Source organism: Bemisia tabaci, chromosome 5 (assembly GCF_918797505.1).
Source record: "Bemisia tabaci chromosome 5, PGI_BMITA_v3".
In the NCBI taxonomy this organism is placed as follows: domain Eukaryota; kingdom Metazoa; phylum Arthropoda; class Insecta; order Hemiptera; family Aleyrodidae; genus Bemisia; species Bemisia tabaci.
Genome location: NC_092797.1, coordinates 35,292,645 through 35,317,114, shown reverse-complemented (window position 1 = coordinate 35,317,114; position 24,470 = coordinate 35,292,645). Strand labels below are relative to the sequence as shown.

At 39.8% G+C, this 24,470-nt stretch overlaps 1 protein-coding gene across 1 annotated transcript in view; it reads left to right on the top strand.

Annotated features, from left to right (window-relative positions):
• SNF4Agamma (SNF4/AMP-activated protein kinase gamma subunit) overlaps positions 1–24,470 on the top strand; it is a 192,270-nt gene that overhangs the window by 13,532 nt on the left and 154,268 nt on the right. Inside the window, exon 3 of the mRNA XM_019056809.2 lies at positions 22,908–22,977. Within this exon, the coding sequence (XP_018912354.2) occupies positions 22,908–22,977 (70 nt within the window). The remainder of the gene's footprint in view (positions 1–22,907; positions 22,978–24,470) is intronic.

Genomic DNA, 24,470 nt, shown 5'->3' with positions numbered 1-24,470 from the left:
TGTTACATGCCGATCGCCGCGCCGAGGGCTTCTCCTTTTCATCTCAAGTCCTCGTCATCATTTCTCTCTAAGTCGCGCCGTTCCGGGCCAAATTGCATGTTTTAACTATTTGGTTTCTCTCATTACTTGATTATACTCTCAGGAAATGGGAGATTTTGTCGCCTTCTCTCGTTTGTAATTTTTCTTTCTAAATTCGATTTTTTTTATACCTACATTAAAAAAAATGCAAAATTTGCCGCCCCCTCTAGATTTTTTACGCTGACCGCAATGACCGCACTCTGTTTGATGCAATGTGTGAAGTATTCATGCAGTCTTGTAGGCGCCAATATTTGTTACATGCCGATCGCCGCGCCGAGGGCTTCTCCTTTTCATCGCAAGTCCTCGTCATCATTTCTCTCTAAGTCGCGCCGTTCCGGGCCAAATTGCATGTTTTAACTATTTGGTTTCTCTCATTACTTGATTATACTCTCAGGAAATGGGAGATTATGTCGCCTTCTCTCGTTTGTAATTTTTTTTCTAAATCCGATTTTTTTTTATACCTACATTTAAAAAAATTGCAAAATTTGCCGCCCTCTATAGATTTGCCGCCATGGGCCGCGGCCCATGTGGCCACCCCTTAATCCGGCCCTGGCTCAATATTGACACGGAGTGGAGTTGGACTTATCATCTAGCCTACCTCTCGTCAAAGCTTGACATCTGCTTTCCCGTGCTGAAGCGGGTTGGTAATTGGACTTATTTATGCTAAAAGGAACTATGTGCATAGGATTTGCGTGTAACATAGTTCCTTTTAGCATAAACACGTCCAATTATGACTAATGCTTCACCCGCGACTCTCGGGCCAGCAAATTGAAGTTGGTATTCCTGACTCTGCCCTTTGTAAATATTAGAGAATTCCTGATCAGAGGGATTGAGATTTTCAATTACCAACCTGGGCAGCTTCATGAGCCTTCATGCACAGTGAGTTAAAATGTCCTATATTTCTGTGCTTGAGTACGATCTCTTGTTTTTGAGAAATGCGCCAAGTGGCGCCCCCTGCCCCGTTATTCCACGCAAATTATATTTCAGATTGGTCTCATTAGTGATTATGACAGGATCTGTGAAAACGGATCTTATTTTCCGGGAGAAAATGGTCCAGGAGAGCTGAATTTTGGGGAAACGATCTAAATTGGCGATTTTGAGTTCTCTTAAGAATCCTCAAGAACAAGCCACACGCGGTTTTAGTGTAATTCCTTACTACAGAGGACGATAGCTGATTTTTTTCTGCATGCATGTCAGATTCCTAATCTTAGAACCTAAAACTTAAGAATGTTGGTCTCTAAACTTCAAGACTTCATATCTTTCTCAATTTTTGAGCTTTCAGGGTCAAACCTGCGCCAAAAATTCCAATTTTCTTTTCTTTTATGCAGTGATTAGGGTTTCTTCCCACAGATTCCAATACAATGAATTATGCAAGTAAAATTATCAGAGCGGATTTCAGTCGTTTTTAATTAACGATACCAAACTAGCAGGCCCATCGACAAAACACCTCAAGTGACATTCATACGTCGCAAAAAGACAACATCCGCAGTCTTTTCACGTATCATCGCTTGTTTTCAATGTACAATTGTGCGTGCGTGAGCGACTTTTCCGCCTAGAATTTTGTCCAGCCAGCGAATTGTTTCCGATGGCGACAGCGCTGGAAAAGTAGGTGGAACGTGGGAGAGGTTAGAAAACCGCGTCGAAAGTTATCGGAAGTCTCAAGAAGAAAGGAAAAGTGCAGACGTATTACCGCCAGGAGAGGGGGGAGGGAGAGAAAACATCGCGTTTAATATCGAAGAAACAAACAAAAAAAATCGCATAAATAAGACGATAGTGCTGACAGGTCTGTGTGACCCAGTAACGGGTTGTCAGATCAACTCGTCGCCGGTTTAAAAGCGCACCTGTTGTGGTGGCTTTCGTCTTCGAGCAAGCGACAGCGCTGCCGGATTTCCGGGGAAAAAATAAAGTACACTCGTCTCCTCTCGAGTTAAAAATGGATTTCGCCGCCTTGACGGCAACAGGTTTTTTTTATTTTGATTTTGTTTTTTTTTTCCGGAAAGTTGGCAACATAGAGATGTCAACAGCGTGGTATGATGCGGGGCTAGGGTACTTGTTCTTTTTACATCGACACCGCGGCCCATAGAATATCATATTGTGCGGAAGTTGCGAACCTCAAGGAGGCACCCTAACCCCTAGTCAGAAACCCCGAGTTACCCATAAGATGTCGACTTGTTCTCTATTATTTAACCTCTCTGCACTAGTTTTAACGTACCGCGGATGAGTTAGTTTTTGAATTTGGAATTTTTTCCAACTCTCAGACAATAATCGTGCCGGAAAACAATAGCTAATTGAAACATTTTCTGCGTCGGTGATTTTTCGGAGGGTGTTCCAATGCTTTATCTACCAAGAGGGAGACCTGTAAGTCTTATCATTAATTTCATTCAATCGCAAAACTTTGTTTTATCGCTGGTATTTTCACTCATTCTAGCTGTTGCTACTGTCTTTCCTTACGTATATGTATCACTGCACTTCTCGAGTTACGCACCTCTGTCGCTTTGCCACTTTCTCGCCAGAAAATCATTTGAATCAATGTTTGTATTTTCGTTCCGTATGTCCTCTCTTGATCAGGAGCCTGGTGTGGTTTGAAAAATTTTGAAGCAAGTTTGAACCCATACGTATATTATCAAGTGAAAGAAAAATTGATTTCTCCTCGAAGATTTGATGCAAGAAAGTAAATAAATAGAAAAAACCTAGCATGTAATGATATTGCTAAAACTGTCAAAATTTAGGAGTTCCAGTTTGGAAAATAAGTTGGACATTAAATGCTCAGAGGTTTGATCAGAAAGGAAGACGTCAAACCCAAGAGGGTTCAATTTTTCTAAAATAGTCAAAACTTTGAAGTAAATGATTTAATTGTGCTCAAAACGTTTTTTAAAACGAGGATTTCCTCTAAGATCAAGTACATGTAAGTGCTGAAGCGCCTTTATCAAGTACATGAAGAGAACGATCAAGAGGTAGTTAAAGGTCTCAACACTGCTGTGTTGCAGCCGTCGCCCCCCCCCCCCCCCAAAAAAAATAATTTTTTTTTCCATGACCAAAATTCCTTAAGAATTTCATACAAGAAAGTAACGAGAAACTTGGTTTAAATGTCGAACTGTACTTCAATCCACCTAAACTTAAACTTGAAATCACGATAAGAATAAATACCAACTTTACTCTTGTCATCTCAGAGAGCAGTGACTGCCAAAATAAAGCCCGAAGTCAAATCCTGATTCCAATATTATACTCTCCAGTCAAAATTCCGAAATTATCAATGTAGCATAATCCGTATGAGCAATGAATCCTTACAGTCCAGTCAAGCGACGATAATTTTAGACGATAAAAATCCAAGCAATTTTAATAGTCATCTACTTACACTGTGTTCCAGTACAGAAGAAAATAGAGACTTTTCTGTATTCTAACAAAAAAAGTGAGAAAAAAAGAAACGAAGAAAGATGATCGTCCCGATGAATCTGACGATAGTTATAGAAAGTGCTGTCATCGTGTAGAAAAATACGAAATTTTAAATTCTTGCGGTATGAGGGAGAAATGCCAGTGTTGAACCGGTCAAGAAGTGGGAACTCACAAAAGCACCAAAAATTGTGAAACTAACAATAAGTCCTTAGGATGAAAGATAGTAAAAAGTATTCGTCTCATGTCGGAGTGATACGCCATCCATTTCTCGCTGTAGACTTGTTTTGCACTCGCTCGTAGCTGTAGGACTAAGGCGAAGCGTGAATGATCGATTATCGATTTTTCCGCATCTGAAGCCATGGTATATAATCGATTATTATAGTGATCCTTGCGAACATCCTGTTTATCGATCTCTTTCCATAGGTTTAAATGGCAGATCAATCGACGTATCGCAAAGCACGGCACGCCACTGCTGTAGGAAACATCCAGGCCGTTTAAAAGTGAGTTCAAAATGCAAGCCAGTGGCACTATTTCTGTCCGAAAATTATCGTCGGAGTGATTTAAATTCAAGAAAATTGAAATCGACTTTTGCAATTTGGCATAATTTTGATTGGGTGGCTAAGAATTTAATTTCAGTGAGTACAGGAATTTTTATCGTGCTCTTTCCGAACTTGGGAGCATCTACGTAGTCGCTATGGTGACGACGGAAGGTGTGTGGTTGTTGTATTTATGTGCATGTGTAGTAAGTTACCGGTCGAACTGCATGAAGTCACGCGATCGCTTCAGGATGACGGGTTTCAACCTGGGTGATGCAATGAATGCTTTCCTCTATATCAGGTTCTCTGAATGCGGAAGGACAAAAATTTAGAGGTTTATTTATTTTAATTTCCCCCAATAAACGATTATCATTTCCTAAGTGAATACATATCCAGGAGAAATTACCGGGAATCCGCGGGAACAGGTAGGAGGGTTGGAGGGGGGGGGTTGGGGGTTTGTTTGATGACTAAGTATGTATAATGTCACGAGCTTATAGCATCTTACACTGGGAAAAAAAACACATTGGATCTAGAGTCCATACTCTATACTCTTAAAAACATCGACAAGAAAAAATACTCTTGATTCAATCAGATTTAAGCTTAAATCAATAACCAAGCCTCTTAATTTGAGCGGATTTCCTTTTGATTTAAGCTTAAATCTGATTGAATCAAGAGTCCTTTTTCTAGTCGATGTTTTTAAGAGTATAGAGTATGGACTCTAGATCCAATGTGTTTTTTTCCCCAGTGTATAACATAATTCTTGTAAGGGTGGTCCCAAATGTTTTGGAAAATGACTAGCTGCCATAATTTTACTGTCCCATGGATTCATTTTTTGGTTTTAGGGTATTTAGTTTTAGCATTCTTTCGTAAATTCCTCATTTTGGAGGTTGTGTTCTATTGTTGGGGCACGTTTCGACTCTCGAGTTATCGAAACGACAGTATCGTTCCATGACGTCACAACTACATGCGTCTATATCACTTTTTCCTCCTCTTCTCTGTCAATTCAATCACATAACACTTTTTTAAAAGCCATGGGGCGTCTGCAAGTTAAGTGGGGCCACCGTACTGTCTTGCTAAGGAAGAACGCCGTATGAACATTCGAGAGTTGAAACATTTCCTCCGATAAAATGTTTATTTTTAAGGAAAATCATCAATACTTTTCCTTGAAATTTGCAAACTTTTAAGATCAAATTGCAAGCAAAATTACCTGAGAAATTAGAAGAAAAATATTCACAAATTTTCTTGGAAATTAGTGATTTGTCAAAGGAAATTCGACAACGCCTGATGGCTCATACGGCGTTTTTCCTTAGCACGGTAGCTTAGAACCCCATCGAATTCTGTCTAAGGCTTTCGGCCTTCAAGTTCAACGTGTCGCCATAATCGCACCAGGGAGCGTACATCATACATACATGCCGAGTCTTAAAGACATCGGTTTATTTTAAGTACCCCCTCCCCCTCCACCCTCCTAGCGAGACACACGTGGATGACAAATCTATAAACTGCTTTCGCTAAGCGCTGACAGCAATAAAGTCGGACCGAGAACATCAGGATTTTTGCTTTGATGAACCTCGCCAAAGGTAAACCTCGTTCGACCAAAACATAGACGAATAAGCTGTGAAACGATATCAACCAGACCAGCTTTTAAAAACCGCGGAGTCATATTTTCTCTCTCCTCATTCATTGTGTTTAACTAATTTTAGGCGTTTTAGTACCTCAGCCCCGAAATTCCTATCAATTCCCATGCCTTAAAGGACTGCAATGACGTTATGAGCCGCATCTATTTCGTTTAATTTGCAAATGACGCTGGGTATTTTTTCGGGACGAAAATCTCAAAGCGTTGTCCTTGTGAAACTCAGAATTTCCGCGTTTTTAGCCTATCGTTGCTACCAATTTGGGAGGGGTGTATATGTGAAAGGCCCCTAAAATGTACCCAATGTCATCTTTTCAGCTTTTTCTCCATTTCTTAGTTGATTATTAACACGGGAAAGGTGGGTGAGGGGGGAGGGGGCAAAAATACTAGATAAAGGTGTAACAAAACAAAAGGCAGAGGTACTATAAGATTGCTTGAATGTGAGAAATTAGCAAATTGCGTAATATTAAGATGATTTAGTGTAATGACAGGATTTATGAAGCAAAGAAATATTGTGGGGCTTAAACCCCCTGATCGCTTCGCGGTTCAACCCCCCGGAGCGCTTCGCGTCTCGGGCGTTATGCGTTAAGCGTTACTCTCATGATCTTACATCGTTGAGTTTGACAGTATTTCCTGTAATCTTAAAAATGTGTCACCAGAGCGTCATTTAACAAGACCATCCATTAAGCCCTAAACTCGGTTATCACATCGTCGCTGCAATAGAGGTCCCTAAGGCGTTGGGATGTGAGTAACAGCGGAGAGGAGGAGAGGATGCTGAAGGAGTGGAAGGGGGGGGGGCGGTCCAGTAGCTTCATGACCTATCTTTACTCTCTAGGCGGCTGGTATGGCAGGAGGCTGTGAAGCATGTGCTGGGATATACATAGAATGCATGAGCATGGTATGTGGCCGAGTACTCCACATCAAGGCTGACCTTGAACCCCATTGCACAATTCCAGAACCGGCGCATAATACACAACATCTTGGCCCCCTCAGCCTCAACTACAGCCTCATTGGACCGCTTCGCGGATCGCGCTCTTGCTCTCTTCCCTGTTTGCGGTGTTGCCGAATCTCTGTTCTCGTCATAAAACATCTCTCAATGAATTATCCCGAGGGACCCTAAGAGGAGGATTCGTGACACCTTGCAAAGTTTTGGTTTTTTTTTTTCAATTTTCCAAGTCGTTGAATATCCTTGGATTTCGAGAAATAACCAAACATACCTGAGAGTCTTAGAATTTGACTTAATCGCGATAGTTACAATGAAGAAAATTCCAAAATGCCCAATAATGTCGTTTGTAGGTCGTGAAAATGGATTTCGTTTCGAAATGAAGAGGGCTCTACTTTGGGCTCATCTATGAAAGCTCTTATCTGCATAGAAAAACTAAGACCACAATGTTGTCTCTGAATTGGACGTATTTATGCTAATAAGAACTGTGTGCATAGGGTTTGCGGGCAACATAGTTCCTTCCAGCATAAATACGTCCAATTGAGGTACTAATAGCGGTTCATCGTCGCAAAATGTATTCCAAATCACTTGCATTTATGCTTGACAGTCCTTGAAATTTTTTTGGAAATCCTTCAAACCGTACATGAAAATCCTTGATTTTGCTGCTGATAAATTCTGGGACAATCCCTGAAAATGATTTTATTTCTGAAAATTTTCTTCATTTATGCAATGAGTAACATTTACAGTACATTTGAAGAAGATACTCAGCAATTTAGGACTGAAGTTACTGAGTTTGTGCCTCTTTAGATCAGCTCATCGCGATTATCTTCTGATCTCACCTTTTAAAAGTCTACTAGGTAATTGGTCTGTTTATTCAAACACGATTCCATGATTAGCACAACTGATCATTTTACTTGATGATCAGCTGTCAGCCATCAATCAGATAATTTAAGAATAGTACGGAACCATCGAAGAATAGCACGGAAATCGTGAGTGAAAGAGTTGGAAAGCGAGGAAAGAGGTAACCAAATTGAGGACGAACGCAAGTACTTTATTATTTATCGAAGATCAATAGGACATTTAAAACGGCTTTTGCTCGTCGGGAGTCTCGCGCAATAAGACGAATGAAGTGACGAGCCTCGATTCGAACGACAGTAAATTTTAAAGCGACAGACAGAGGTGCCCTGGTGCCCGCCGCAGACTTCATTTTCCATGCACGCCTTGAGGTCAGCCTGCATGGCCCCAAATATTTCGGATAAAAAACGGAAGAGAAAAAAAAATCGGCCTTCATAATCGACTACTCGAGAGTTGTCACCTTAGTGCTCACAAATATTCAAAAGCAATAAATTAGATTTATCCTTTTTTATTTATGTTTTCTCTCGTCTCGAGCGTTGTAGGCAATACATTAAGTGCTCAATTTTTTTCTTTTTTTCCCCCTTAACTCTAGTGTGAAAAAAAAAAAAAAATCGATGGAATTAAGAGTCTATATAAAATCATCGTAATATCTTGTCTGTAACTGATTTTCTACTTTAAGAATTGATTAATTTATCATCATCCAAATGAAGAGCTGCAACATAATTGAACGTATTTATGCCAAAAGGACCTATGTGCATAGGGTTTGCGTGGGACATAGTCCCTTTTGGTATAAATACGTCCAATTTATCTATGTACAATTCAATTTATGGCGCATATCGACGGTGAAACTACTACACCGCGTATCGCGTCTGCGTGTTCGAAAATCTCCGCTTCCATTTGATTTTTTTGAAGGAGAAGGAATCGATATCATTCCTGGAAGTTCTCAGAGTTTTATTCGTTCAAAGAAGAGAAACCGTACGTAACTTTTCAAGGAGTGACGTTGATTAGTTTTCCATTTAAAACATTAAGTATGACAGGAAGTCTGCAAAGCGAGATACGTGGTTCTTCAGCTCTTCGTTTTTCATGCAATCAGTCGGTCAGAGACATTCCGCTAATCTTCAGTCTTGCTCGATTTATTTCTTACATTGCTGAGCGAAGATTTTATAGCTTTGAAGCTAGAGCCATTTTTTTAAAAAAATCGTTGTCATTTCTCGTTTATTGAATCCTCATCGTGACGAAAAAATCATAATCAATGGCAGAAATGAATATGGCACTCGCAAAACCCGCTCCGAGGCTCCATCAGTGGCGATCCTTGAAAGGTGGCAACACCGATTTTCTTCTATTTAATGCATGTAAAACAATCGATTCTTGGTAGTCAGCTTGCCCCTCATAAAATCGATATGTTTAATGGATTCAAATGGATCAGAAACAGTGTTGCCAACTTGCAAAATCGCCACTGGGCTCCATTAAACTCCATAATTATTCGCAGATGTGAGGCTCTTGCCCATTGTAATCGATTCATGATTGAATACGGTTTCGCAAAACCGTCACACGTGGAAGAAAAAAAACATTCTATCCATGTAAGACCATCGTCGATGCTATTTAGAATTTTAATGCAGCAATGGGGGGAAAAAAACACATTGGATCTAGAGTCCAGACTCTTGAAAACATCGACAAGAAAAAATACTCTTGATTCAATCAGATTTAAGCTTAAATCAAGAACCAAGCCTGTTAATTTGAGCGGATTTCTTTTTAATTTAAGCTTAAATCTGATTGAAACAAGAGTCCTTTTTCTTGTCAATGTTTCCAAGAGTCTGGACTCTAGATCCAATGTGTTTTTTTCCTTTTCCAGTGAGGGCTTCGCCGCTTCGTGTCCAGAAATATCCCAAATCCAGCTTCCTTACGACAAAACTTTATCTGAATTCTTCTGTCAAAAAGATGGTCACTTTAAATGGTTTTTCTAAGTAATATTAAAGTCGCAATTCTAAGACTAACGTAAGCAACTTATTACACATCTCAGATTCTCTCCGCGGTTCTGAGACTTTAAGCTCCGAGCTTGGCTTGCCGTTGGTGAGGACATCGATGAACGTCTGAAGTTTCATCATCGGAATTCGATTGGAGTCGGAGTTTTCGAGCCGTGGAAAATGACGTGTTTATGTTTTTTCACACGTTACAAGGTGCTTTGCAGTCTCGTTTCGCCTCTGCCACAGCTTCATTCCTCCGTGTCACGTCACTTCGCGTCGCGTCGCGGTGTATCTCTTACATGAACAGTATCCATCTCGGTGGAAACCACGAAAGCCGCTTTATTAGCTCCCCGCAGTTAAATTCGTCTCCTTTTATTGCCTAGTGTGCAGCAGGGTTGCACGCGTGAAATGAAAATATGAAAGAATCTAAATTCATATTTTCCAGGGGCTAGATTATGCAACGCGCACCAAAACACACAAAAACTGAAGACAGTCACAATTTATACATTTTGCGAAACATGAAAAGGAATCAGTGTTTTTCGATATCTTTCAGAAATGTCTAAAATTTCATGAAATATTTCACGTGAAATTTCAAGGTTGTATTTCTTATGAAAAATTGCAATCCTGGTGTGCAGTCGTCCAGCTGCTCGGATAAAAAGGCAGTTTAGTCGCTACCAGAATCCTGATTTCCCCAAGAAAATCCGTCATTCATGTGATTTTTAGGGGTTTGTTTTTATCCAGAACTAAAATGATTATGAGGACTGGTTACTAGATTTCCTAGGGATCATATCTTCGTTTCTCTCGCGGAAGAACGTAACGGCATTTTAATGGTTTTAAATTTGCTCCTCAAATTGCTTTTTCACTAAGAAAATTTTATACATTTCTAAATTAAAATTCCTTCGCATGCTAATATCATTAAAAATTGAATTTATTGAGTAAATTTTGCAGCCTTTGAATGATGGTGGGTTAGGTTGAACCCTTGAAGTGCTTTGCGCCCCATAGGTGTCATGCGTTACGCGTTTTTCTTATGATTTTATATCACTGAGTATGATAAGGCTCCAATATTTCTGGCTTATCTGTAAAAGCTCCCATCTATTTAAGGAAACCAATGGCAAATACTTTAAATGTTTTTGAAATGAACCAGTAATTGCGGTACTTTATACAGAATGTAGTCCATTTGTCTCTTTCAGCCGTAATAAGTGGATTTTACCCCTTATTCGAAAACCTTGGATTTTCCGGAATGGCAAAATTTGCTCCGGATTGAACTACACTCCAGACACCTTTTGGCGGTATCTAACAGCGTTGTATCCGCTCTTAATATCCGGGTTTTAGTGTCAACGCCCATTTATAAAACGTTTCCTAATCATGTGTTAGTCTCATAGCAATAAAAAATTGGCCGTGAGGAGGTCCATAGTGCTGTGTCTGTCAAATAGAACGGGACCAAACGCCTTTTCGTTAAAATGAGAAGCTGCCAATTGAGCGAGTTGAGAACGCGATTTTATTAGGCGCCTGAGCGGAAGGAGAGGGGATGGCACCGCAGTCCGTTTAAATTCACCAAGTGTAGACGCGAGTCTAAGTCAAAATTGATTCCTTAATCAGCGAGCCGCACGATCCTGCAGTCGCAAAATTGAACTGATGCTTGCCGCGCTGCGGTGACACACTGGATAGAATTCACGCATTTCTCGGTAAAAATGCCAACATCGCGGCTTTATGCAGCCCGTTTATGTAATAACAGGGTGTCTAGCATCAGGATTTTCCGGATTTGCCCGTTTCTATCAGGATTTGTGTTCAATCAGGATTTAAAACCGATTTCTTCAGGACTTGAGGAAAAATCGGTCGTAAATCAGGATTTGAGAAAAGTCCTCAGAACTTAATTCTACAGTTCTGCTTTCGCATACTCTTATGCAAACATTTTAATTTTTTTCCGCAAAAAATCCGGATTTAGAAAATATCTGAAATCAGGAGCTAGCAGTCAAAAGCCAGGAAAAATCAGGACTTCCCAGAATGGAAAAAAAACTTCTTCCTGAAAAAAGACTTCCTGAGTAAACTGAGCTCCTAAGACTTCCTGAGCTTTAGAGAGAGAGTGAGTTCAGAACTGCGTTGTTGCAGTGCCGATTTTTTGAAAATATAAGATAGGAGATCGACGCAAAGTGACAATTTTTATCACCGAAACGCGAATCGCACTGCGTAACGAGCTGTCGCTGACTATGATAGACTATCTGCGTGCTAACCATCTTTTCCCGTACGAAGAAACGTAACTTTATTCCACGGTTGCAAAGTTGAATCAGACAACTTAATTTTTTAGAAGAGTGTACCTGTGGACTTACGTTTTGTTGAAATTTGTTTCGATTTTTGTATGAAACCAGAGGAAAAATCACCTAAATTTTTAGGTAGATAAGTCCAAGATTCTCCTGATAAGAATGCAGTTTGCGTGGGGAAATCTGGCGATATTGAAATGTGGTTACGTTCCCTCGTGAGGAAAAGTACAAAATGTATGTAGGGAAAAATGAAGAGCGTGAAAAAAGTTGAATTTTTTCAAAGAATTCGCGCCACTTTTAGTCGTGACCGAATTTCATTGTTTTTAGTGATCCTGTTGTAGCGTTTCTCATAAAAGAAATCATCGCCAAACGCTAAGGGGAGGGGGCTCTCTTTTAGATTTTCTATCTATGAAATCAATTCAGAGAAAAGAGACCAACTGCGTAGTGATACTCATGGAGTGCTTTCAAGTATAGAAAAAGCACTTTCCTTGTTTGCCAAAAAGCCCGGTTTCTTTCCGTTGAAGTTCATCCATTTATCCCGGAATCGGTAGGCACAATCTATTCTTATTGTGAGCGCACAACGGCGTTATTCGAGTGCGACAGAACGGTGAAGAGAGCGCACTCATCTCGGGTTGATAAAAGCCGAGGAAAGTGCCATAAACGCAAATGAACCAATTCAGCGCGGCAGCCGCAACTGTTCGGAAAATGCGTCGTTCGGGAGCCTTTGTTTAGAGGGGACAGGGACAGGGTGCGGGGTGCGAGCGCCAAGGTCGCGTCAAATTATCTAGACCTTGAATGGCTTTACACCAGTCGACTAAGTCGCTCATAGTGACGTTGCGTTGTCGATGAGGCAGGGCACACACTGCGGCGCCCTCCAGGGATTACCCTAAGACTCGGGGCGTTGGTGTAAGAGCCGGCTCGGAAAAATATAGTCACGGAGGGAGGTTTGTGGGGTGGATTCCCCGCTGGACATCGCTCTCTTGGCAGAGGAAGTCGTCAGCTGTTGTCATCGATTTTTTTAGTAATGAGCTTACCAAAGCGACCGTTCATGAATGACGTAACGCAATTTTTCGGCATTTTTGACCCGCTCCCCCGCTTGTAAAGTTTTTGTGACGTAGATCCCTTATCCTTTAATACTTGAAAACAAAATGGCGCAATGTTCTTTTCGCACCCCCTAGTGTTACGTAATTTACGAACGGCCCCATTCGTAGATTGCGCTTTCATTAACTCTTCATTTTCTCTCGTAGCCTCTTCAAAAAATTTTGTAGGAAAAAAAGAACCAACATCAAATAACAATTTTGAAAAAATTAATTTCGTTTGCACTCTTCTGGGAGTCGTAATTCCCTCCTTAAAAATCTATGATCCGTTAAATATGTTTCGCCTGCAAAAAGATGTATTTGGTTTTTGTCGACAGATCGTCTTTTATGGGGCATTTTTCGCTTTTCCGAGTTCATGTCAATTGATATAATTGTTCTGAACTGTGGCCAAATATAATTCAAATACTTTAAATTGAACCGTTTTAGAATCAACTAATGTATTTGAGAAGAATCGCATTTTAGCCGTAAATAAAGCAAATCGCAAAACATTCCTTAATGATGGCTCGCTAGCTCTTTTCTTGTTCGCGAGATGATTGTTGAAACTATTTCTCATTATGGCAGCAAGGTGGGACCAGCTCATCTAAGTCACGTGATACATCGATTTTCGATGTTTTGTGCTGAAGTTAGTCTCTGCAATTCAGCCCGCAAGCGACCAGAATCTAAACTTTCATGTAAACTTCGTATTGGATGAAAAGTACGCGCTGCAACTTTTTCAACTCCTATGTAGCTTCCATTGCATAATCACCGAAGGTAAGGCGCGTCAGCTTCTCGCGTAGATCCATGTCAGAACTGATTGAATTTTTCCTGAATTTTTCTTACCTTTGGTCCAGCTCACAATTTTTAAGCAGCTTCTTGTTTTTTTTTTTTTTTTTTTTTTTTTTTTTTTTTATTTTTATTTTTCCTCTGGCGAACGGTAGCAGAAACCAGAATGCGGTTTGTGTAAGGTAAGAGTGCTAGTAGGTAATGACGATCGATAAAACAAAACCAACCATACCTCTCAATGTCAAACATTGACCAAGTTACAATGTCGGGCTGACCCATCCAGGATTTGTAGCATTTTTCCTGAAATAAAAACAATGATTTCAAGAGTCAAAAATTCTACACACACAAACAAACAAACCAACAGAAAACACCACGATCGGAAAAAAATCCTAGACGGGTCAGCCCAGCAAGTAATTTTCAAAACGCTGTAATTTGGTCAATTTTTTACACAGAGAGCTTAAGTTGATCTTGCTTTATCAGTCATTACTAGCACGCTAACCATACACAAACCACATTTTGATATCTGCCACCGTTACTCTAGCTACCGTTCATCAGAAAAAAGAAAACGCGCAACACTTTCTGGACACCCTGTATAGGCTACCGTTCATCAGAAGAAATAAAACGTGCAGTACTTTCACGACACCCTGTATAGTGGCCTGTCTAAAGCTCCATGAAGCCGTCATCTTCATTTTCGACTTCTGCGTAAACACCCTGCAATTGCGCCATGAATCGTACCCACAACGTAGAACGTAAGCCGGCAACTCGGTCACGGGGGTTGTCAGCTCGCGTTAAATCCGAAAATGCAGGAGTGCATGACTGCAGCTCGGGGTCGGCGTCGCGACGCCGGTGGCGCGCGTCCATGTCCTGTCTGCTCAACTCGGCTCGACGCACAGTAAATCGAGTCAGTCAGAAAGTCGGACATGAAATATTCGACCAAAACTGCAAATTGTGATGCTTGACTCGTCACAATTTCAATTATAAGGGGTGTTCCTAGAGGAAACTTTCACGAGGAATCCAATGAAACCAGTTTTAGAACCTCGAAATTTCGAAATGGACCTCTAGAGAAGGTACGAATTTCAGCATTCTGACACATGTTCCTTAACCAGAATTTCACGTAGAACACGATTTGCGCAACGAAAATTACTGAAACCAACTTCTAACGAAGATATTAACGTTTTTATTTCACATTGGTTACGAGGAATTTGAACTGCCCGCTCACAAGAAACTCAAAGCTTTACGTGAGTCAAATCGCGCGTTTCAGCAAGCTTCTCAATCGAGCAATGTTCATTTCCCACCATGTGTTTTTCAAACTATAAGCAATTTACTATAGCTGAGCCAAAGCGTCAACATTGCGGTTGCCAGATTTTTTTTTTTTTTTATCGCAGAGACGTTCATGATAACGTTTAGCGCGCGATGTGAGCAGAGCATTGAGTTTTCATGAGCGGGTGGTTTGAATTCACGCATCAAGAATCATTAAATATCTTTGTAAGGAGTTAATTTCGGTAATTTTTGTTGTAGGCATCGTGTTTTACGTGAAATTTTGATTCAGAAATATGTATCAGAATGCTTAAATTCGTACCTTGTTTAGTGGTCCATTATAAGCATTTTCAAATTTTTTCCGACCTCCCCGATTGACTGGCTCCGCCGTGCGGCGCGGCGTCTCCCGCTTTTGCGCGCTGGCTCCGGCGAGGAGCGTCGTCGATTTTGCTCAATGGGACTCGAGGCGGTGGCGGGCGTCCCGACGCTGGAGCCAGTCACGTTGTCCCCTCTACTCCCTCTCGCATGCTCCCGTTTTCCGCGCGTCCCTCGTCCCCGGGTGCGTTTCGCTTTGTTTTCACCGGGCCCCCTGCAACGGCCACCGCGGGATCATAACGCCGTTCTTTTTTTAAAACGGACCTATCGCCCGGCTGCAGCCGACTTATTGTCCGCGCTCGTGCCTGTGCGTGGGACTCGGCGCTTTTGGAGATTGGTTTAACGTTTAACGCCCTCCCGAGTGCGTTACTTCTACGACTAACCTCTTTCCACCCACACGTGGTCTACGCATTCGTGTCTTTTCCTCCGGGGCTCCGCTTTGTCTCGCGTGATTTTCATTCACAACTCGAGAGTATTTTTTACTCCTCGTCTTCACGCTGCGCTTACGGACCGCCCTACTGGTATACAAAACGGAAGCACTTAAACAGAGTGTCTACCGTCAGTAAGAAACTGGAATATAGCAGGAGAATTCGATGTTATTAGTATAAATCAGGAAAATAGGTGATTGATCTGGGAATTCTGAGTGCGTCGAGAGTTTTTCAACTTCATGCAGTTGAGCACATGCACGAGTGAAACATTTGGTTCAATTCACTAAATATGCTGGTTCATGAAATTACCACCTTACTTGCACCCTTACCTTTTTTTGCACCTTACTTGTGCAAAAAAAGAAAAAAAATCAGGAGATTTTATTTAAAATGTTAGGAAATATCAGGAAAATCCAAAATGAAATTTTGGTAGACACCCTGTAAGAGATATGTTTCCGATTCTGAAGTTCGTGCGAGAGACACTAATTTTGTTGAGAAAAATTTCAAAATCAGCTCATAGATGAGAAATAATTTTATTTTCGGATTAGAAAATTTAAAGTTCCCGACTGCGAAAAAACCAAAATCAACTTAGGGCAAATATTGGCCATTGGAAGTTAATTTATATTTAGGTAAAAGAGTAATGTCAGAGTTTACAAAAATCTCTCGTACTCTGAAACGCCGTATTTGTGAAGTCGTAAAGAGAAATTAGTTCAGTGGTCAATTTACTACAAGTAGATTACAGTTTTTTGGCCATTTGCAATTCTAAATCGACGAGCACAAGAAATGCAAGAAATCGTTTTCCATGTGAATGAAGTCTAAAAATGTTTCTTGTTTCTACTCAAAATTTGGTTAAGAAATCATAAGTCGTATTGCTGAATGTTTCACTCTATTTAGTGGTCCATTTCGTTTCTAGGATTGTCAGAAGTGGACGAAACGAGTAAGAATCGGAGACGCTGCAAAATGAATGCAAGAAAGTCCTTCTGGGGGGGGGGGGGGGGGGGATTTAACATGAAAGCGTGACGTAATCTATGCCAACCGGCAGGTCCCTCAAAATAAATTATGCTGTTGACTTCCCCCTTTGCAGTTTACTGTCACAAAAAAACGGATGAGCATTTGATTTTTCAACTGTTTTGCATCCCTCAATAATTCGATGATTTTGCCCATCACCGTTCATGGATTTTTCCAACCCAAACGAGCAGACTGTGAATGATCTGTTCTCGAGGTTTCTCCCCAGTTCGTGGCGTGCTGTCAAAAATATCGACCAACAAAGCAGCGGGAGGAGCGATCTCTGACAATGTTTACCCTGTGCTGTTTGATTTTGGCGTGTGTAATCAGGTCATTGAAGCGCGGTATCCCCATGTGCCCCGGCGGTGATCCGGAAATTCGTTTTCTAAATCTCGCTTTGAGTGGAGCTATGAACGGTTTGTGGTGGAACTTATCGCTCATTAGATTATTCAGGGTCATCTGTGCGGTTCGTGGACCTACAATCCAACCTCGATGCCGAGCGGTTGGTTGTTCTTGTAAAAGACGTGCAATGGCGGTGGAGGATACGAGATTGAAAGTAATCAAATCGTCATAGGTATCCTCGCTCAACGACTGGACCTTTTTTTGTCACAAGGTTCAGGTCTCGAAACTCAACGACATGGTGAGTTCGCTTTTTCAGCAGGTCGTTAATTGGTTCGCAGTTAGCAAAAAGGAACCAGCGTGACCACACTGTTTTAAAAATCCTGCAACTTCTTGATTTATTTTAAAAATACGAAATATAAGTACAGTATTAAAATTAACACAATTATTTCCATTTAAAATTAGCAATTTTTCGGTTGAACGCCAAAAGTTTTTGATATTTTGGGAGATATTTTTTTAATGATTAAGTATGCAAAAGCAACATTTCAACAACACTGTAATTGCGCTGGTTCCTTTTTGCTATATGCGATCCAGTTTGTATTATAAAGCGGCTGATTCTGAAGAATAATTATATAAAGGTTGCACTTTTGTCCCTTTCTCGCATTTCAAATCGTGTGAATAATATGAATGCAATAAATCTCAAGCCTCACGTATCCAGTCAAATTATGATTTCCTCTCCTATCATCATTTCCCTATTGCCTCCTCACAAGTAATACATGGTTTAAAATTCGATTTTATGAGCACACATGAAAGGAAAAGGATAGCGGTCTGAATCCTCGTTCCGCAATGACGCTTCAATGAAATAACCCAGGATCCTCGACTTCGGTAGTAATTTAATTTCTGAAGAGACACAGCACTACTATACACGGATAAAGGAGAATCATAGTGGCATTTTATCCGATCCATGTCAAATCAAGTAGCTGGGCTAGATTTTTGATGTTCTGTAACACGCGTCTTGTAATCGCAACAAAATGCATGTTTAACGCCGACAAAAATGTAGTATTGATAATTAGATTTCTTGTAGAGCATAATCTAGAATCTTGTAAGCACTAAAATTCTATTCATAAATGGATGAGAATAAGTTTCTTCCTGTGGCTGAACTTGATGTACCTATAAGCCGGAAAAGTCAACTGCGTCTTGGAATAACCAATGAATTTCGGGTCAAGTAGTTCTCAAAGAGAGTTTGTGGAATCGCGGGATGTTCATCTCGTGGATTTCAAATGAGTTATCGGGCAGAATGTATTTTTTTTAGCGAGAAATTGTGTTCATCCCGGGAAGTAACTTTCGTACACTGAGCTATGATGCAGGATAGATTCATCCTTGTTTCCTAATTTCTCTTCAATTTTGATTCCATAACTTTAGACACTGAATGTTTCCAATTTTAACAAATAGAAATCAAGTCATATTAGACTTGAACCGGAGAAATGTTTGAAGTTTCATTCCTCTACGCAAGACGCAACATGTAACAAGTGTTTTCACATTTCAAATTTTTTAACAACTTTGAATTAGCGATTAGAGAAAATGCTCTACAAACAAATCCTAACGCACTTTTTCCTTTATTTGACTTGGTTCTCTCCTGTTCATTTTCATCGAATTATTATTTTGTTTATTTCGTTGTATTAGTTCTTGAAAATAGTTGCAAGGTGAGCCGATGATTTTAAACTTAATTACTGAATACGACTTCACGTTATAGCAAAAAAGCTAGGAGAAATATATTTTTCATTCACAATTTAATTTCGCCTCTTATCATGCTTTCCATCGGTATATGTCTCCATATCATCGTTAACGGCGCGCAGAAATATGGCATCGTTAAATCTGAATAGAGAGCGGATGACGAATACAGTAACCTGACTCATGCTGGGTTCGAATCGATCAATGGGGAGGGTGTGAGCAACTCCAGTTTCAGGAAAATCGATGCCGTAAATTTTATGCATGCTGGGAGCAAATGTTATTTTCTCATTCGGCCATTTTTCTTTGCTTTTGCAATTCGCGAGGATAGCTCAATGAAGTCCATCCAGAATAATTTTCTTCTATCTCCTCCAAATTTGTCATCCTTCTACACCGTCTGTCCCGTCCATTCATAATCGTTCAAAAAGAAAAGTTCATCATATTATGATTGAAAGCTATTATATCCTGAGTCTTTTTCATTTTATGACCAATCTGTGAGAGAATTTGTGAATCAATGCGAGTCGTAGCCTTTCGAACAAAGTGAGGAACAATTGGATAAGGTATAAATTAAGAGCCTTCCTCTCATTCTTTCCGACTTTCCAATTTGAACGGGAAGGCGTCCATATATTTTTACGACTCTACGCTACGACCTCTCTCGTTATTGCAAACGGTACGCTCTCACGGACCTTTTTTTAAAAAACAATGCGCTTTCAAACGTTAAAGGAAAACCAAACATTTATTGAAAAGGAAATTTTCTATCCTACTAATGAAGAGCTCTTCAACTCTCAATTAATTGCACTTTTTGGACATCTTTTTCACTGTAAATCAATGTTTTGGAATTGAGGGAGGCTCAGAAAGAGCTTAGCTGCGTACATTCGTAGCCATTAATCCAGGGAGAGGGGGGAGTTATCTTAAACGATCCCCTAAGTCGTAAAATTTGTTATGGGCCAGTATCTGGGTTGATCTACGATCCTGATTCCAAGACTGCGCGGAAAACTGCGTCAGCGATGCCTTTTCTTACTCTTTCTAAGAAAAACTCTTCCACGTGTCTTTGCCATGATTTTAGGAAAAACTTTCGTGCTAGAAGCAAGAAGGAAGCACAGCGAGTCACGAATATAAAAAAAGAATATCCCAAGATCTTTCAAAGGCTTTTTCCTCGCGCAAAAAGTCAATTTCAAATTGAACAGATGAAAATTCTACAATTTTTAAAACTCTTGGAGTATAGTTATACATCATAAGTAAGTACGTGTGTTGATAAATAAAAAGTACTTATTTCTGTAGGGAAACGTTTATTTTTTCGCAAATGAGCCAGAAACAGTAGTTCCTCGTTGCAGAATTTAGTCCATCTGAAGGATACAACTATTCGGGCGTTAGTGTCGTGATCTGGTATCAACAGAAAATGAAGGCTCTTATTTTGTTCGATTCGTTTCCTCCTGCTCCTATACTGTTAAAGCGCATCGTCCCATTTCTTTTGTAGCTGTTTCCATTTTCTCTCTCTCCCTTTTGTCTTTTCTCTTAACAATAAGTTTGGAAACTTTCTTATCCGGGTCTACTTCATCTTATGCCCGTATTTTTAATCCGTTGTTTACTTTTTGTCATCGCATGCGATAAATTTTATTCTAACCGTTTTAAAAAAATAAAAAATCTGCGCATATCTTTCATTTCAATGATATATGGTCCGCGCCTCGTTTCTTCTGCAGTTTTTCTTTGAATTCCCATAATGAATACAGAAATTATTAGAATCTTTTGTTGGCGGTGGAAATATGGTGACTCATATTTTTTTTTTTTTTTTCTTTCGCAACAACACAGTCTCAGTTATGTATAATGTATAAATAAGTAGCGTGCGCTCCAAAAACAGACCAATTCTTTCAAGAAGTTTTCTTTTATCTTTTCTTTATTGTTTTAAGAAGGAAAATAATAAAAGATACCCATTTAATGATTTACCAGTATTTTCTCTCAAAAAGTATACATAGAGCATTACTATTAAACATATTTGCCGTTATTTTTTATAAAAATTAAACCTTAAAGGAAGTACTGAAAAATCACGGCTTAGTCGGGCAGTCTTCAAAAGAAGCCTTTTTTGTAAACGTGAACTCAAATAGCTTACGTGGATTGTGAAATTTTAAAGTAAAGTTCCGACTTTCCCGATGCGTTCATCGTAATTTATAAGTCCTCTCTTCTTGAGAAATAATTCCTCCATTGGATCAAGCAAAAATGTGCATCATTCGAAATCCTTACAGGCCCGACGGTTTCCTGAAAGTTCTGGGTGTGTTGACAGGTTATTTACGATAGCTCGAGAGTCCATATCCAGACCCTGTGTATTGATTCTCAAACGGAAGCTTGTCCCACAGGTTGATCGAATATTCCTTCGTGGGACGACACCCTCCTCGGCGAACGTCAATTATGAATGAAACCCTAGCTCAACTTTAAGTTTCGCTCGTATTTCGCCGCAGGAATTCAACGCCAATCGGTGGTGCCGCACAGTGAATCGAGTCAATCAGAGAGGTCGGCCATGAAAATTTTGACTAAAACTCCAAATTTTGATGTTTAATTCTTCACATTTTAAGCAGGATTGCCACAGTCGGGGAATACTGGGAAACCCGGGAAATATCAGGGAATTTTAAAAAGTCAGGGAACAATACGAAAATGTCGAAAATAACAGGGAAAAATTGTCGGCCACCTTTAATTGCTCTCTAGACTAAGTTTGACGTGTCAAACAATAGACTTTGCAAGAAAACTATTTGAACTAATGTCTTTTTAACCATCTGGCATATCTTTAATTGTCAGGGAATTTCGCCAATACACTGAAAAAAAGTATAGTAACTTTTACTATGAGTCTACTTGATTTTTTACACAGTGATACTATTTCGTGAAAATAACCAGAATTATAGTAGTATTCGCCAGAAGTCTGGGAATTCTTACCATAATATCGTAAATGCTATCATAGAGTCTGGTATTTATTACCATACCTTCTTGTATCATTGTGTCAAAGTATGGTAAAATTTAATATATTTTGTTTCAGTGTATATGACAGGGAAATCAAAGAATGTCAGGAAATTTCATTTTCTTCATTCTGTAGCAACCCTGTTTAAATTTTGAGGGGTGCTTCTGCAAGAAAATTTCACGAGAAAACCAATGAAACCATTTTGAAAATCTCAAAGTTTTGATTTCCCGTAGTTATAAGCTTTGAAAGTTTCCAAATTTTGTCCGACCGCTCCTATTGACTCGATCCACTGTGCGGCGCGTCACACCTACGTATTTGAATTCCTGTAACAAGCGCAAGCGACGTTGTTCGAGGAAAAGTGGCGCGCTTCACGATACAAAGTGGAAAAATGTATGGGAACTGTGCAGTTGTAACGAGATAAAAAAATCACGAGTTTCATTCAAATTCTGCGTGTTTGAGTGTATTATTGTTCGCTCGTGTCTGCTTCTTTCCATTATGTATTTGCTATATTTGTTGCAGTATTTTTGTTAGCTCCCCTTACAGTTCATAGCTTTGATAAGTCGCAGGCAAATAGTCAACTGAGGCACTTTTTTAATAACCAAGTTGAAGTTAGTACAGACAGAGGATGTTGAAGCAGGATTCTTTTCGAACGACTCAAAGCAACAGATAATATAATATCTTTCTTCGGTTTACTAAAAAATTTGTCTACCTTTTTTTTCCTTCTCTGCAAAAGAAGAAATGGCATAATCGCCTTCAACTCATTTTTTTGGAAATTTGACTTGGTTCTAATTGTATCCATCGGGATCTAATTTCCTTGGTTAAGAACAGTATTCAAAAATAGCCATAATTCGACGTAAAAGATACAAGAATATGGGTAAACAAGGCAAAAGATTCACATCAAGATTCTTGGGACCTCTAGGGATGATTTCAATCCTTCTGGCAACGAAAGAGTAAAAAATAAAATCGACCAAAAATAGAAAAAAAACCAAATCACCTGTTGGTCATAACAGATAAGAGGATATGGCATCCTCAGAAGCCTACCTTCAAGTGCTAGGTATATTTTACCAGAGTTATCATTGTAATTTTAAGTTTAATATGTTTTTTTATAGTTTTATTTTCTTTATTGTCATTTTAAGAAGGGATTATCTGGAGAAATTCTAAAACAATTTATTTATTTGATAGCCGTGTTTGATCTGCGCGAAGGGAATTATCCTCTCCGTCTCTTCTTAAAGCATCCCAAACTTTATGTCAAGCCTTAGCTCCTGGCATGATGAGTCATTATCAATCTTATGTATTTATTTTGTCTGATGTGTTTCAGGAGTTGGGACCGGAAGATGTGGACGGCCGCAGTAGTATGACCCATTATGGCGGACGCAGAACTCGAACGGGTAAGTTGCACAATATGTCACATGTCTTAAAGGTAACCTCAAACCTCCCTCGCGGAGATGGTACACGGACTTCATGTACACTTTTTTTACGTCCACAGACTTTTCGTCCACAATTTTTACGTCCACGGTTCTAAAGCCCACACTATTGTTAAGTCCATTACTTAAACGTCCACTAAGTTAAGTCCACAAATGTAAAGTCCACTAAAATCAAATTCAAGCGTCATATTTTAGTCCGCACATCGACCTCCTTGAGTCAAATACGTCCAATTTTGAGCGTTTAGTTGCGCTTACACCACGCTGCAGCACAGTAAAAGCCCAAAAGATAAAAGAATAAACTTGAATGCTTTGGAAATCATTCAATTTGACACGGAACCACTATTATATTTACAAAAAACACATTATATTTTCCAGTAGTACATATTTCTTTTTCATCAGTTTAAAAGGGAATAATCAATGCAGAGAGTGCAAACATTTCAAAATCATGAGTTGAAAAACGCTGACTCCGCGAGTTTAAATATTAGAGCTTAACACAGAGCGGAGCGGCGTATTAGCAGCGCAGAACGCGCACTGGCGCCTACAAACCTAACGGGATACTTCACGCTTTGCGCAACGCGTGAAGTATCCCGTTAGGTTTGTAGGCGCCTATGCGCGTTTCACGCTGGTTGCCTGCCGCGCCGCAACGCTTTAAGCAACTATTTCGCGTCAGAGGCGTTGCGCAGTACCCTACAAGATTGAAGGCGCACGAAATAACTAGTTAAAGAGGACTTTATATTTTGACTGCATCTGTTACTGAAAAATGTTTAATTTGGCATTTGAGCGTTTCCTAGGCTCCCGCTATGGTTTTCATCTCATCATATCCGTACAGTGTGCACATGAACATATGTTTTTATCTGCTCTTAGAGACTGTTCTTCGTTTATACTCCCATTTTCAAAATTATCTGTAAAGACGTTAATAGCCTGAGACGCTGAATGTCTTAAAATTATAATAACTATCTAACTCTTTCAAGACTTGATTCATGAATGAAATGTTTTTAAGAATGAAGGGAGTAGTAGTATGCATTTATTTATGAGGTGGTTCCTGTCATTTAAATGAGAAGAAAAAAATGTGGACCTAACATGTCCACAATTTGGACAATTTTGGACATTAAATCATGTGGACTTAATAAAGTCTGGACTTAACGTTTAGTGGACATTAATAGCGGTGTACATTTAATGGACGAAAGGTAGGTGGACATAAAGTCCTGGAAGCGCGGAGATCTCTCCGCTGATTCTGTAACTTCAATGATTCATTTGAAGAATTTTTGATTTTGCAGACTAATGATGCTCATTGAACGTACATTATGATTATAAGAGTATCACAATTCCTCAGTCAAAAAGTGACAATAGGTCTTCCGGTTTGATCACGACTATATCATCCACACTGTCAGGAATATCGGCGTGAAATTCGGAACACAACGCTACCGTGCTAAGGAAGAACACCGTATGAGCCTTCC